The sequence below is a fragment of the Oryzias latipes genome, chromosome 8 (assembly GCF_053564925.1).
Source record: "Oryzias latipes strain Hd-rR chromosome 8, Olatipes_Hd-rR_3.1".
NCBI classification, from domain to species: domain Eukaryota; kingdom Metazoa; phylum Chordata; class Actinopteri; order Beloniformes; family Adrianichthyidae; genus Oryzias; species Oryzias latipes.
In genome coordinates, this window is record NC_136244.1 from 13,151,544 (window position 1) to 13,166,739 (window position 15,196).

General features: G+C 45.5%; 1 protein-coding gene across 4 annotated transcripts; it reads right to left on the reverse strand.

Moving 5' to 3' along the window:
• Positions 1-6,872: 6,872 nt before the first annotated feature.
• Positions 6,873-12,427, reverse strand: LOC101161459 (serine protease 27). Of its 4 annotated transcripts, XM_078951482.1 has the most exons (7): positions 12,293-12,427; positions 11,124-11,144; positions 10,366-10,492; positions 9,943-10,196; positions 9,702-9,847; positions 8,008-8,090; positions 6,873-7,935 (listed from the first exon to the last, which is right to left on the reverse strand). In XM_078951482.1, the coding sequence occupies exons 1-6, from the start codon at positions 12,348-12,350 to the stop codon at positions 8,052-8,054; spliced, it is 645 nt and encodes a 214-aa protein (XP_078807608.1). In that variant the 5' UTR covers positions 12,351-12,427; the 3' UTR covers positions 6,873-7,935; positions 8,008-8,051. The 4 variants fall into 4 exon arrangements, with proteins under 4 accessions (XP_078807608.1, XP_078807609.1, XP_023813415.1 ...); XM_078951483.1 differs by lacking the exon at positions 8,008-8,090; XM_023957647.2 differs by having other exon boundaries at positions 6,873-8,090.
• Positions 12,428-15,196: the final 2,769 nt, after the last annotated feature.

The window sequence follows — 15,196 nt, forward strand, 5'->3', positions numbered from 1 at the left end:
TTTTGGTACAGTGGAAATATAAAACGATAAACTACAAAAACTATTTACTTAGGCTGGTACTGAACAGCCTGATGGCAGCTGGGATGAAGGACCTGCGGTAGCGTTCCATTTTGAATCGTGGGTGCAGCAGTCTGCCACTGAAGGAGCTGCTGAGGTCTGAAACAGTCTGATACAGTGGGTGAGAGGGGTTGTCCATGATGGATGTCAGCTTGGCTAACATCCTCTTCTCACCCACCTCCTTGATGGAGTCCAGGGAGCAGTCCAGGACAGAGCCGGCCCGTCTGACCAGCTTGTTCAGTCTCTTCCTTTCTCTCTCCGAGCTTCCACTGCTCCAGCAGACTACTGCATAAAGGATGGCCGAAGCCACCACAGAGTCATTAAAAGTTTTCAGCAGTGTCCTGCACACCCCAAAGGACCTCAGTCGTCTGAGCAGGTGGAGACGACTTTGGCCCTTCTTGTAAAGGGCGTTCGTGTTGTGTCTCCAGTCCAGTTTACTATTTAGGTGAACACCCAGGTACTTGTAGTCCACGACCTCGATGTCCAAGCCCTGGGTGTTCACCGGTACAGTCAGATGTGGTTTCCTGCTGAAGTCGATCACCACCTCCTTCGTCTTGCTGGTGTTGATGTGCAGGTGGTTCAGAGCACACCAGTCCACAAAGTTGGTGATGACCTCCAGGTACTCCAGATCGTTTCCCTGAGATACCCACCTGACAATGGCCGTATCATCAGAGAATTTCTAGAGGTGACAGCTGTCAGTGTTGTGTGTGAAATCCGATGTATACAGGGTGAAGAGGAAAGGAGAGAGCACGGTACCCTGCGGCACCCTAGTGCTGCAGACTACCACGTCAGACACACAGCCATGAAGCCTCACATACTGCGGCCTGTTGGGGAGGTAGTCCATGCAGCCAGGCTACTGATGTCTCCAGCTCCCTCCAGCTTCCCCCTGAGCCGTGATGGTTGGATGGTGTTGAAAGCACTGGAGAAGTCAAAGAACATGACTCTCACAGTGCTACCAGTGTCGTCTAGGTGGGAAAAGCATCTGTGCAGCAGGTAGATGACAGCGTCTTTCACACCTTGTGAGGAAACTGGATTTTCTAGAAAGGACTGTATTAATAAAAATAGTTAGGTTTGTTCGTTTCCCCTTTCAGTTTCCAGCACACAGAAATGAATAAATGAGACTCAGAGACAGTTACTTAACTTCAGTGAAGATTTACTCCGCACAAAACAGCACAGATTTGTACGCAGGGTTACAGACAGAAGAACAGGATCACAAGGTCTGAACCAGGTCTGAACAAAGACACTCAGAACAGGGCTTGGTATATATACCTGACATTTACATATTCAAAAGATGGTCTGGGGATCTATGGTGTGAAAAACCCACCCACATGCTGTTGCAGGCTGGATACTTGAAGGTCATAAAGCTTCAAGTGTCAGATCTCTCTGATGTTCCCACAGACATTTGCCAGAGCACAAACACCAGAACACACAAAAAGTAAAAAAAAAACAGGGAGGATGAGGAGAAACTGTGAGGACAATAGCTTGTTTGTGCTGTCTTAGGGTGCAATATAATTTTGAGATGATAATACATGCTCAGTGAATTAAGTTTAAACCATTAGTGTAATAAAAGGTATAGGTAAATGTAATAATAGTAAAAAGGGAGTTTCTAACTATTCTATTTCTAATATTTCTAATTATTCCTAACACACCTATTCCTGGACGATAGGCGAACTGCAGCGGGTCCATGTTGTCGTTCACCAGATGACGGAGGTGGTCCAGGATGATCCTCTCCATGGTCTTCATTAGATGAGAAGTCAGGACTACTGGCCTGAAATGGTTCGGCTCACTGGGACGTGCAGTCTTGGGAACTGGAACCACGCAGGATGTTTTCCACAGGATTGGAACTCTCTCCAGACTGATGCTCATGTTGAAGATGTGCAGAAAAATCCCACAGAGTTGATCTGCACAGTCCTTGAGGAGTCTGGCGCTGATGCCATCTAAGCCAGTAGCCTCCCTTGGTTTAATCCTTCTCAGCTCCCTCCTCACCTGGTCCGTGGTTATGGAGAAGTTGGAGGGGTGATGTGAAAAGAGCCCTGTTGTGTTGGGTGGGGGTTGGGGTGAATGGGTCACCCTAGCAGAGTGGAAGGGTGGTGTGTTTCTGGTGACAGTTCAGAGGTGTTCTCGGGGGTGGGGATGTTGTGGGGGGTTGAGGATAGGGGGTGGTTAAAGGGTGCCGTTTAATCTGGGCTGTGGGGGGTGGGGGAGTAGGCAGGAGCACAGTCGAACCTATTGAAGAACAGGTTCAGTTCATTGGCACATTCACGGTCTCCCGCATCTGGGCCCCTTCCGCTGTCCTTCCCATGTCCGGAGATAGTTTTCAGGCCTCTCCAGACCTCTCTGGTGTTGTTATCCTGGAGGCGCTCCTCAAGCTTGCTCCTGTATCTGTCCTTGTTCACTTACTTGCTACGAATGCACCAAAAATCCAAGCACCAAGGAAAATTAATATAAAGTGTCAATTATGATTGTTACTTAAAACATTTAATTCTTTCATTTGATCTCTCATTTTTTCCAAGATGTCTCAGTGCAACAATGAGCTAAACAATATTTCAAACTGGAAATTTTCAACCAAATACTTATATTCATAAAAAAAGTAGTTTAAATAGCGACTCATCACATTTTCGGGCAGACACTCTGTAGAATTACAGGTTACTCCCATAGGGCTGGTCAGTCAATTGACTCACCTGCTCAGCGTCCTATTTAAGTCAGGTGTACAATTGTTCATTCTCTCTTACCTTCAGCGCTCATTCTTTGCCCCTCTTTCCTCCCCGGCTTCCACCTGTGGGCTCCGTTATGGGGGTTTTGGTACCCGAAAGTGTAAGGAAAAAAGAATTATCTCAAGGAATTGAACGGAGCCTTATGCCAAAATGAAGTTGTGAATCAAATTGTGAATGCCAACCTAAAGATGTTGTGAAATAAATATTCTTCTGCAAGAGTTGTCTGACTGAAAACAGGAAAAAATATCAAATTAAAGATGTTATCTGCGTTCTTACAAAAACACAGTCCAGATCAGTCCAGCCAATAGGGCTCAGCACCAAGTAATAACACAATAAGTTCACTCTACAGGCAAAACTAAAGGACAAACACCAATGCTTTTTTTTTTTTTTTTTTTTTTTTTATAACTTGTCCTGTCCAACAGCTGGGCAGACAGATGAGAGCTGAGGGCCTCTTGTGTTGGACATATTTTACTTTAACAAGAGGGATTATTAATCTACAGAGAAACCAAAGGTATGTCTGAATAAACCCCTTTTGTAATTGAGGCCAAACTTTATTAATTTCAATCATGACTGAAAATCTTTGGTGTTGGACCGGACGGAAAAGGAAAGAGGGGAAGAAGAGAGAGGGACGTTAGAGAAAGGGGGGGTAGGGGGTGATAATAGGAGGGGAAGGGGGGTAAGACCATGAAGCAGCAAAAAGCAACAAGTTTACTGGTTGTTAATCATTATGGTAAGGTTCAAATGTAGTACAAAAAGGGCGGGGCCTGTCCACACACACACTCAAATGTTATAAACACACCTGCTAGCTGCAAAAATGTCCACCTGTCGACATGTACACAAAACAGATAGTGTTCACACGCATACTTATGCCTTAAAAAAAACTAGTGTGAAATATTTCAGTCATTCAGTCATGCAAACTGTTAGTGCAAAGGTGAGCTAACACCAGTGCTCAGGTGAGTGTTTATGTTCTTCTAAAATGGATGGTGGAACGTGAAAAGAAGGAGGGAGAGTGCCCAGCCATCCCCACCCCAAGACCCCCACCGCAGCAGCAGCGACAGACGGAATCCCCCCAACGCCACACGGGAACCGGCAGGGAACAACCGCCGCCCGGGCGACCAAGCCCGCCACCCAGGCCAGGGCCAGCAGGGCCGCCGCAAGGCCCCCAGAGCCAGAGGCCAGGGAGGCACGGAGGGAAAGAGAGCGCCGCCCCAGCCCAACCAGGAGAGCAGCCCCCCCGCCGCGACGGGAGAACCCAACCCAGGGCCCCACCGGAGAAGGACGCCCACAGCCCCAAAGGAGCACCCCACCACCACCCAGGAGTTCCGGGCATCCCCCCGCCCCAACCCCAGGTACGAGCCAGGACCCCCCAAGGGAGACCCGCTCCGCACCCCAGGCAGCCATCCGCCCGGCCCACGGTTGGTCCAGGGAGGAGCGAGGCAGGGGGCCCGCCGCCCCCGCCCAGGAGGGGGGAACCCCGGGGAAAAAAAGGAGGGCCCACAAGGGGTGTTGTAAATATGGCCCGACCAGGCTCGGCCACAGTTGGAAATTTGGCGGGGCCCAGCACCCAGGAGCAAGGACCAGAAGCCACCCCCCAGGGACCAGACACCCCCGGCTCAGATGTAATGTGACCCCCCCCACCGCGCGGAGAGAGCACCGCCGGGCCCAGGAAGCCGGCACCCCGGGGACACGGCCGCCATTGCAAAGGGGCCCGTACCCCCCACCAGGGAAGAGGCAGGGGACAGATGGACCCAGGTCCCACCTTCCTTGCAAAATGTGTGTGCGTGTATGTGTGTTTGAGAGGGTGTGTGTGTGCATGTGTGTGTGTTTATGTAGGGATGTATATATTGAGGGGGGAGGGGTGTGTGTACTAAGGGGGGTGCAGTTAAAATTGGCGGGTAGGGCACTAAGGGGACATCTCCTGATTACTCACAGTGACGTCCCCTCACCCTCCCCACCAAGGGGCCCTAAATGTCTAAGGTGCAGTTAAAATTGGCGGGTAGGGTGCTAGGAGGACATCCGCTGCTTGCTAGCAGTGATGTCCAAGCACCCCCCCTACCAAGGCCCCTACATGTCTAAGGTGCAAATAAAACCGAAAGAGGGGGGGCCCACTCCATACGGAAACCATAGGAGGGGGGCCACTGCCCAGTAAACACCCCCCCCCCCCAAGGCTCATCGCAGGCCAAGCCCCCCACCCCCTCACCCTATTATGAGGTTATATGAGGAAGGGGGTAAGTTGGGGACAGCTGATAGACTGTCCCCCGGTGGTCAAACAGCTGTCCCCCGCCCCCCCCCCCCCCCCAGCAAGGGGGCCAGGCCCACCCAGCCCAGGGGCCCCACCCCCGGAGGCGCCGACACCCCAGGCCCAGCACCACCCCCCCCACACACAGAGAGAGAGGAGCCAGAAAGCGCCGGCCCCCCCGGAGCAAGCCCAGGCCCCCACCCCCAAACGCCGGCCCTAGAAGAGCTCTGGTCAGGCCTTGACGGGACTGAGGCAGCCAACCGGCCGGGGAAACCGCCGATGGCCTCAGCGGAGACCCCGACCCGTCAACCCCCCCTGCCCCGTACCGATAGTGCCCCCCCCTCCCCCAGAATGCCCCCCCACAGGACAGGGCCGACAAGACCCACCACCCCACCCCCCCCCAGACCCCGCAGCCGAAGCGGATGACACCCAGAGTGACCGGGGGCCCCAAGAGGGTTGTCCCGTCCCGCCCCAGAGCCAGGGAAGGGCCGATCCCAGCCCCAGGTGTAGATGGGAAGCCCATCCAGTGCCGCTGGGCCCCCCCCCCGAGCAGGACCCCCGCCAACCCCCCCCCCCCCCCCCAGCACAGGCAAAGGGACCACCCCCCCAAGCCAAGCCAGACCGCCACCCCACACCCCCACCACGCACCCCCACACCCAAGCCCAGAGGACCACGCAGCGCCCCAGCCCGCCCCACCCAGGCGCCGGACCCGACCCCCCGACCAACGGAGCCCCCACCACCCCCCGCCAGGCACCGGAGGCCCCGACCCCCACCCCGGCCCACGGCAGAAGGGCAAGGAGCAGCGACGACCAGGCCCCCCCCACCCCCTAAGTCATGGAGTTAGCTATGGGAGACCAGAGAGACCAATGCTTTTTTTAAATATTTTATTTAGTCTTAATCATGATGTCTAAAAAACAACCCTAGACATAGATTTGGATAAAAATCTCACTTTGACATCATTAAATCAGCAAAAATTAGCCCGGGTTTCACTGTACCATTTAAACATTTCATATCCTTGAATTATTTCATAAAGATTATTCGGACACATCTAGTTTTTGTTTAAGCATGCAAAATATTAATATACACTCACGGGTCACTTTATTAGGTACACCTTGCTAATACCAGGTTGGACCCCCTTTTGCCTTCAGAACTGCCTTAATCCTTTATGACATAGATTCAAAAAGGTACTGGAAACATTCCTCAGTGAGTTTGGACCATATTGATATGAGAGCATCACAGAGTTGCAACAGCATTGTAACAGTTCTCAATTGGTACTAAGGGGCCCAAAGTGGGGCAACAAAATGTCACAATTACACCACCACCAACCTGTTCTCCTGTTTTACAATTTTGGTGAGCCTGTGGGTTTCCTGTTCTTAGCTGACAGGAGTGTAGCCTGGTGTGGTCTTCTGCTGCTGTGGCCCATATACCTTAAGTTTGGACATGTTGTGCGTTCAGAGATGGTCTTCTGTTGTAACCAGTGGTCATTTGAGTTGGTGTGGCCTTTCCATCAACTGGAACCAGTCCGGCCGTTCTCGTCTGACATCTAGCACCAACAAGGCCTTTCCACCCACAGGAACTGGTGTTCACTGGATTTTTTCCTTTTTTTTATGGTTGTGGGTGAAAATCCCAGCAGGCTCAGACCAGACTGTGTGGGACCGACAACCATGCCGCGTTCAAAGTCACTTCAATCCCTTTATTTCTCATTCCGACGCTCGGTTTAAACTACAGCAGATTGTCTTGACCATGTCTACATGCCTAAATGCATTGAGTTGCTGTCATGTTATTGGCTGCTTAGAAATTTGCAGTAACGAGCAATTGGACATGTGTGCCTGATAAAGTGGCCAGTGAGTGTACTTCCATTGTTTCTTTTTCCCACAAAGTTATAAAAATGAAATTTTCAACTAAAATAGTAGCAAAAAAGTAAAGGCCAGTAAAATCACTATACCATGTGAAACCCTTTTAATTCTAAATGTTTTATGTAACCAGTAGATCTTTGAGCAAAAGTGGGATTCCACCCAAAAAAAGCCTCAAAAGAAAAAATCTGCCACCTTCTAGAAATACACTTTCACATTCCACTGGTGCCAACAACATCATGGAGAAACAGAAAAGGAGCAGACAGAAAAAGGAAGTGAGTGAAGTGGATGAGGTTGTCACCACCACTAAATATGGTGTCACCAGTGGTCGTAGAAATGGGAACAGGTGTGGTCAAAATTTCTGATTTTATACAAATAAAGTTCTTGTCCATGTCAAAACCTGGGGGATCAAAAGTAACAAAGTGTGGTTCCATGCCAGTGATAGATTCACTGATCCATCTCTGGTACCGGGACACCTCGGCGTAGACTTTAAGAGGTCCACAGGTGTGTTGGAAACCTTCAACTCCAGCTAGAACCCATTCTTTATCGCCTTTAATCACCAGGGGAGATCCTTGAAATACCTACAGAGAAAAAAGACATTTTTAAAATGCGACTGAGTACTTCAAGATTAGCATTGTTTTTTTTAATTGGTTGGCCATGTTCAGAAATGATGTGATATCTCACCAAATGGAGGGAACAATCCACATCACAAACTGATAAACGTCTAAGTTCCCTGTACATTTACGTAAAACTTTTTGAAAAAGAAAAAAAAAAACAAAGCACTTTACATATGGATTAATACTGGTGGGGTTTTTTTTGTGTTCCCCCGCTTCTTCGCATTTCAATATTCGTGGTGTCATCAATCTTGTAGATTTTTTTTTCAGTCATGTGACTCCAGTTCACCACAAAAGCTCAGACAACTCAAAATGCTTATATGACACTTTTGAGTCCGAGGGAGGTGCTGCGGGAATTTCTGAGGAAGCGGGGGCTGAGATGAAGAGCACGCTGGCACGTTGGCCTCCAAGAGTTGGTTCCACCGGTTCCTGAATCTCTATAAGGAAAGTTTGTCCCCCTGCATGAAGAAATGGCATCAGAAGAAGATTGAGGAGAATAACTATCATCCAGATGAATGAATGGATGTAACTTGTGTTGTGCCAAGATATGCTTCCTCTGCCAGCCACGCCATGCCTAATGCTCAAATCCTGCTGCAGGACCTCTCGCTCTTAACTGATGGAGGAAGCAGGGGTCGAGAGGGACAAAGTGACACTCCTAATGTGCGTTATAAAGTACACAGCAGTCAATTACTCTGAATGGATAAAAAAACTCTTTATGTTGAGCAATATTCCAATGTTCTTTAATAAATGTTTTAGAAAGCATCAGAAACATTTCGTCAGAAGGGTTTTTGATGGGTGAGGATCAGTGACAGACATTCTGCAGCCACGGGGGTGGATTCTCTGTATGCGCGGGTTCTGCGTAGTCACGGGGGTCTCTGGACCCTAACCCCCGCAAATACAGGGGGAATACTGTTCTTTTATTTGTGTATTTTTATTCGTGTCACTAACAAGGCTGGAAGTTAGCATAGTGACAATAACGCTTGTTTTAACGGTATCAGTCTGTTTTTCAAGTGCTGCAAACACGGTTGGGAGTGACAGGTGTTATTGTATTCCACTAATGCCTCTAACATGGCTAGCGTGTTGCGTGTTCCAAACAAGTTGTAGATTTACTGTGTATGCAGGTAATAAAGTCTGACTAACTGAAAGATTTATCTCTGACTCTTTTGTCTTGCTTAATGACTACGGAGACATGGCATAGGCTCAAAAACAAACTGTTCATTGACGACACACCTTAAAATCCACTGCTCTCTATTTTTAAAATAAGGTTGTGGTGTTTCCTGTCTTGAACAGTTTTCTATCTAAATTCTTTCCAAATGTTCTTTATAGTTTGTCTGTTGGAAACTATATGCCACATAAGGAATGTCCACTTGCATTCCTTTGAAATATCATTACAAAATTCAGCACATTCCGTATTTTTCAAAGAACAAGTTGCTTCTATTTTTGCATTGTTTGGCCAGAGGTGCGACTTATACTTGAGCGAGACTTATATGTGTGTTATATGTGATTTGTTTTTAAATAAATAGCAACAACCACTAAAGCCCACTGTATGTATGTATGTGTTTTTTAGTATTTGCTGCTGACAGCAACACAGAAAAAGAATCGTTGCTCAGTCTTAAGCAAGGCTTAGTGGAATTGTTTCATAATGACACAGAGGATGAAGAATTCCAACAAATTAAGATATTTGAAATGATATAAAGAGTTTAGTTGACTTGTTAGCATGTTCTTTATGCTATGGCAATCTGAATAATTGTTCATATGTTGCACTAATTAGCTAGATTCCTCCTATGTTTCATGAAGCTAAATAAGCAATAGTGTGTCACAGCGTGAAGCACGCAAATGTTCAGTCTATTTTTGTCAATTCTGCTATTATGATTTGCCTATCAATATGAAATGTCTGTTGTTGTTCAACAACACCCATGCCTCTCACCTCCTACTTCAAAGCAGAATATTTTTCACTGTAAAATTAGGTTCATTCAAATATGTCTACTTTGTTTTTCAAATTCAGAAAGAAATTAACCAAACTTAAAGCTTACACCAATTCTAAAGTTGTTGGGCAGGTTGTGGGTGGTCTTATTTCTTTATCTCCACAGTTCCAAATGCAGAGATCTGCTGCTTTTTAGACTGACTGATGAAATATTACTTTGACTTATGGCCGACATGATAGAATGATGTGGATTCACATCAAAATTGTAAGAAAAAAGACAAAAGTAGAACTGATAGTTACCTCACACGCATCGTATCCTTCATCTCCCAGTCCAACACACATCTGCTTGTCTGAGATTTCCTCTCCTTCATAGTCACAGTTGCACTGATTGTTGCCCACTATTGATGCTTTGACCTTTTGCAGAATTGTTTCATTGTGGTAGTAACCTGTTTAAGAGAGAGACGCTTAAAGCTGCATGAACATGGGGTTTGTGAAACAGGAGTGGACAGAGCTGTTGAAAAGGTCAGGAAGTGTTACTCACTGTCAAAAACAGTGACCCAGCTGAGAGTCCCATTATGGAAAGTGCTTCTTCTTGAGGCCAAAGCAATTGGCTGGATGGCCTCTGAAAAATTGACTGGAGCCGACAACAGGAGGAGGCAAATGCTGTCTTTAGAATGGTAGTCATGCCGATCACTGTAGCAAACCACGTCATCGATTGTTCGATTTTCTTCGTGTGGGTTTTCGCCCAACTGGTTTTGTGCCCCCAGGAGGGCTACTGTGTTGTTGGGTCCATAACTGGAAATAAAGACAAATTGTTTGAAATGTTCAGTGTTCAAAAGTTTTAATTCTAGAGAAGAAATTGAAAAGTTAGTCTGATCCCTTTAAAATATGATATTATGCATATAGATTTCTTTTTTACTATCAGATTTTCTTCTACCAAAGAATGAAAACAGGAGGTTCATACTTCGCCATGCATCTGCCTGATGTGAGCACCCACTGATCCGTGATGAGTGACCCCACACACTGGAGACCATCGTCATTGAGCAATATGACCTGCCAGGGTGAAGCTCCTGGAGAATCTTTTTGACCACCTTAAAGGAAGATGGACCATGAGATTTTGTAAAACACAAAAAAAAAATATTATTAAAAAAGTCTAGTGTGAATATAGTCAACTGCTTTATGTGAGATGAACTGAACAATGAAGAACTTGTAAGCTGTCTTTGGTGCATTTCCAACACTGCAGATGAAGAACAGGATCTAGCAAACCTGTTCACTTCTTCCAACAGATCACCTACACCAAGTCAGAGTTAACTCATTTGCATACTCATCAGATGGATGTAAAGCTTTCTCTGTAGCTTCTTCAAATCTTTTACATGTTTTAAAAAGGAGGGGAAATTAGCCCTATGGGGGAAAAACAACCCAATGCCTTCCAAAACTGGTCAACAGCCAACACCCACAGATCAAGTTTGAGAATGTTTTCCTAAACCTTTACCCCCTTTCAAAGAAAGAACATTCTTAAGCTTCTTTGTGCACACCTGTTGCATGCTTAAATAGTCTCAAAAATGTAATAAAATGCACTAACAAAAAAAAGTGTCTAAAAATGTACTCAGCAGCTGCCACTGTAGGGGAAGATTGAACTGAAAGATTCTTTGATGGACTAATTTAGAAAACTTTGGATTGTTAGAATTAAAACAGAGCACTTGTTAAAAGACCAATACGTACCATAGTTACTTGAATAAAAACCTGAAACACGGAACACAAACAAGCACGTTAAACCAATTTCGTCAAGCCATTAACCATTAGAGTTAAGCATTTAGCAAAAAGAGTAGTGCAAATTTAGATTTCAGCTGCAAAGAGTTTTTTTTTAAGATAACAACATTTTCAAACGTTTTCCTGTCCTCACTTTCAATGGCAAACTTAGCAATAAAGATTTGCAATAAATAAATTATGTGTAAAGATTTGTAATCAATCCATCACCTGCCACTCATGCTAGGCCTGTCTCTCTCTGGACTTTTCTTCTTGTTCCTTAAGCATTCTTTGGCCAGCCATGAGATAGTATCTCTTCAGCATGTCTGAATTTTGATGCAGTTGAAAAAACTCACTAGGTAAAAACTGATTTCTGAACCACCTTGGCTGGCCTTTTTTTAGTGCGAAAGAGCTCAATGGCCTGAATTCAGTTTTTCTGGTTTTGTTCTTTCATTTTTTTTTGTTTCATATTTTGACATTAGAGTATGTATTCAGATTCTTATGAAATCCCATTTTCATTGCTACTGTTTTTCTGTATTATAATTAGTTTGGGCTGCACTGTAGAACTGTGAAGGAAATTTATCTGACAAGAACAGTGGTTAGCACTCTCATCTCACAGTGAGAAGGCCTTGGTTCAAATCTTGACTGGGCTTTTCTCCGGGCACTACGGCTTCCTCCCACAGTCCAAAAACATGCGTCGTCATAGTTTGATTGGTGACTCTAGTGTACATGTGGGAGTGATCGTGTGCCCTGCTACAGACTGGCAACCAGTCCAAAATGCACCCCACCTTTGCACCAGCTTAAGAAAATGGTGGAACAAAGCCAATGCTCAATTACAGCCGATTTCTAAATAGACCACATTGCTAAAGCCTTGTTTGTAGCTTTTCTTTCCTTCCCTTTGTCATGTTTCACTCTTATTAGTTTAAACCTTTCTAACAACTTGGGTCTTGTTTATAGTTTTTGGTAGCAATTACAGCATGTCAATTAATTATTTCTCAGTTAGTCCATTTCACTTTTGCCTTTTTTAAAACACTTATGAAATCACAATACATTTGCATCTCTTAATCTTGGGTACCTCTTGTTAATAATGAATATAGAACATTATTGTCATAAATATTGTAAAGTAAAATGAAACATTCTCCTACCTGGAGACAGAAGAAGGGTCATCAGAGTGAACCTACACACAAACTGTTGAAGAGCCATCTCAAATATCACCTTTACTTCCAGATTTTCAAACTTTAAATATTGATGTCCTTCAGCTTAGCTCCACCCATTTAATAATCCCCGGGATGCAAAAATTCTTGTTTTCAACACCTCAAACAGACATAAAATCTCCAAGAACAGGTGAGGTGTTAAACGTGTTTTTTAGGATTCCTGTGAAGTTGCAAAAGCTGCATACTTTTGAAAAGTACCGCAATTTTATGTTCTTAAAATATTTTTGACAAAGCAATGTAGTAATTATAAAAAGGCGGAGGTCACAGGCTAATCTTTCATTCATTACTCTTTCATTTTCAGCGGGTTCACTATAGGTTTGTACAACAAACCCCTCCTGAAGGAGGCAGCAGGGCTTATTTAATTCACTCAACAGCTTTAAAACAATTATTCTTTCCAAGCACAATGCTATCATACGGTGAATCAAACTTAAGGGAAGCTTCAAGGCTGTAATAAACATCATCATACATACAAGAATCAATGATGTACTTAACAATAATTGTAATTATGTGTGGTGAAAACGTCACACGCTTCCGTGCTTCTTTACACATCCTAACTTCAAGCTACTTAGTTGGATGGAAAATAAACTCCAAATATTCAAGCATAATGTCAGTGAGTTATAGCACAAAGAATGGATACATTATGTGAGTGTATTTGCAAGTGCAAATCTTTGTGCATTGTTATATTATTAATGATCTTAAAGGATAAAGATGTAAAAGATCCCAAACTCTCAGGAAGAACCTGAACTAAATTAACCATTAACCATTGCTTTGTGATGTGACCAAGTGCCTTGTGGAGAATCAGTTATGAGTATCATGTCAGAGGTCACAAAGGACAGAGCAGCTGCTGGTGACATCTGCATAGAGGCATCAGGGTTACTGATGATGATAAGAAGGCATCATTTCTTTGACACAGGAAAGTTTCTTCCAAAGGTTCCTTAAAGTCTGCAAATGCCATACTGCAGGCTCATTCTGTACATCTGCTGTGCTTCAGAAGTAGCGAGTGCATCTCTGTAGGCTCTGAAGCAGATTAGGGATAAGGAGAGTGAGTTGTCAGCCAGCATGCCTGCATCAGCTGCTGAAAGAAAGAGAACAATTAATTAAGTGCTCACAGGGAGTGCTGTTATGTCCACTGTGGGCCTCCTTGCCAGGCTTTGAAGAGAGCTCTTGTGGCTTTACCTCTTTGTTCCCAATAGCCGCGTTTACATGGGCAAAAGTAATCGGAAAGAACGCCTGATCGGAAAGAAAAGGCGTCATGTAAACGCGCCGTTCGGAATACTCTGCCCCGATCAGACTCATTCGGATCAGAATTTCTTTCCGATCGAGATAGGTGGGTTATACCGATCGTTTATCCGATCGTGGAGCATGTAAACGGTCATTCCGATCGTGTGTCACTGCTGCTCTGGGTTACGTCATGCATAGACGGTGTTTGGCTCTGCGACGCCCCGTGAAAAGCGCCGCTCCGCTCTCGCCCCGCTGGCTCGCCCCTCTCTTACACCCCTCACGGGGGAGATTCGGGGGAGGGGCGCTTCATGCCCCCCGACGCTCACTCGGTCCACTGGCACCCGAGTGAACAGAGCAGCTGGATTAATAATTTTGTGTCGGATGGGGGGGGACTTTTTTACGTGTGCGTTTTGTTGTTTTGTTATGTGTGGGAGAATTCAGACTGCGAGCCGTCCCGCCGCTCTGGGTTAGCGGCTGCAGGACTCAGGAGGAGCTGTGTTCGAAGAGAGCTCGGGCCGCTAGCTCACAGAGTGGCTTTGGAGCGCTGTGTATGAACTTTTCAGAGCAGAAATAAATGTCGCTCAGTCCTTAGAAAGCTGCAGATTGCCGCGTTTCTCGCACGGTCCTGTATTTTGTGTCCATCCATCAGGCTAATGATGTTAGCCCGTGTTAGCCTGTCCTAAGCTTTCATCCATCTTAATTCTTCCACAAAAAAAGCACTGACCACACAGATTAAATATAACGATGAGCGAACAGGCACTTCATAATATTCATAACATTAATAAAAGCACATTTGGAAGATCGTCTCGTTTGTTACCGAGCTGCTGCATAAATGTCTGGGGCAGTGGTTTGTTTACAACGGGACCTATTTCCTAATCCGGGTGATTTTACACTACTGCGCATGCCCAGATGATTAATTCCGAATGAGCGTGTGAGCCATGGGAACATTTGTTCTAATCGGAAAAAGGTTTTCTGATCCCATGTGCACGGGTGAATTTTAACCCGACCATTGATCCGATCAAGATATTCTGCCCATGTAACCGCGGCTAATGACACAGCCAAGGTACTAGATCTTCTTCCTCGCCAGGTCACACTTTGCTGGATAAATGGTCAAACCTGCAGTGTGGAGACACTCCAAAACAATTTTCAGGTATTCCAGACGTTCTTCCCAGCTGTTGTTGTACACCACAATGTCATCAAGGAACTGTATGCAGACGTAAACTGTATCAAACCACACAATACCTTGTCCGTTAATCTTTGAAATGTGGCTGGAGCTCCGTGTAATCCAAATGGCATGACAGTAAATTGATACAGGCCCCATGGGATTCTGAATGCAGTCAGCTCCCTGGACCATTGACCTGGTTGTCAATGGGACCTGCCAATATCCTTTGGAGAGATCAATCATTGACAGATATTTTTACCTTCCCAAGGCGGTCAATGAGTTGGTCAATTTGTGGTGTAGGGTATGAATCAAACTTAAAAAACAGAGTTGAGATAACGAAAGCTTATGCAAAACCTTATTGTTCCATCATTCTTTGGGAAAAGAACAATTGGATTGCGCCACTCACTCTGAGAAGCTTCAATGATGCCTAGGGACAGCATCAGATCAATTTC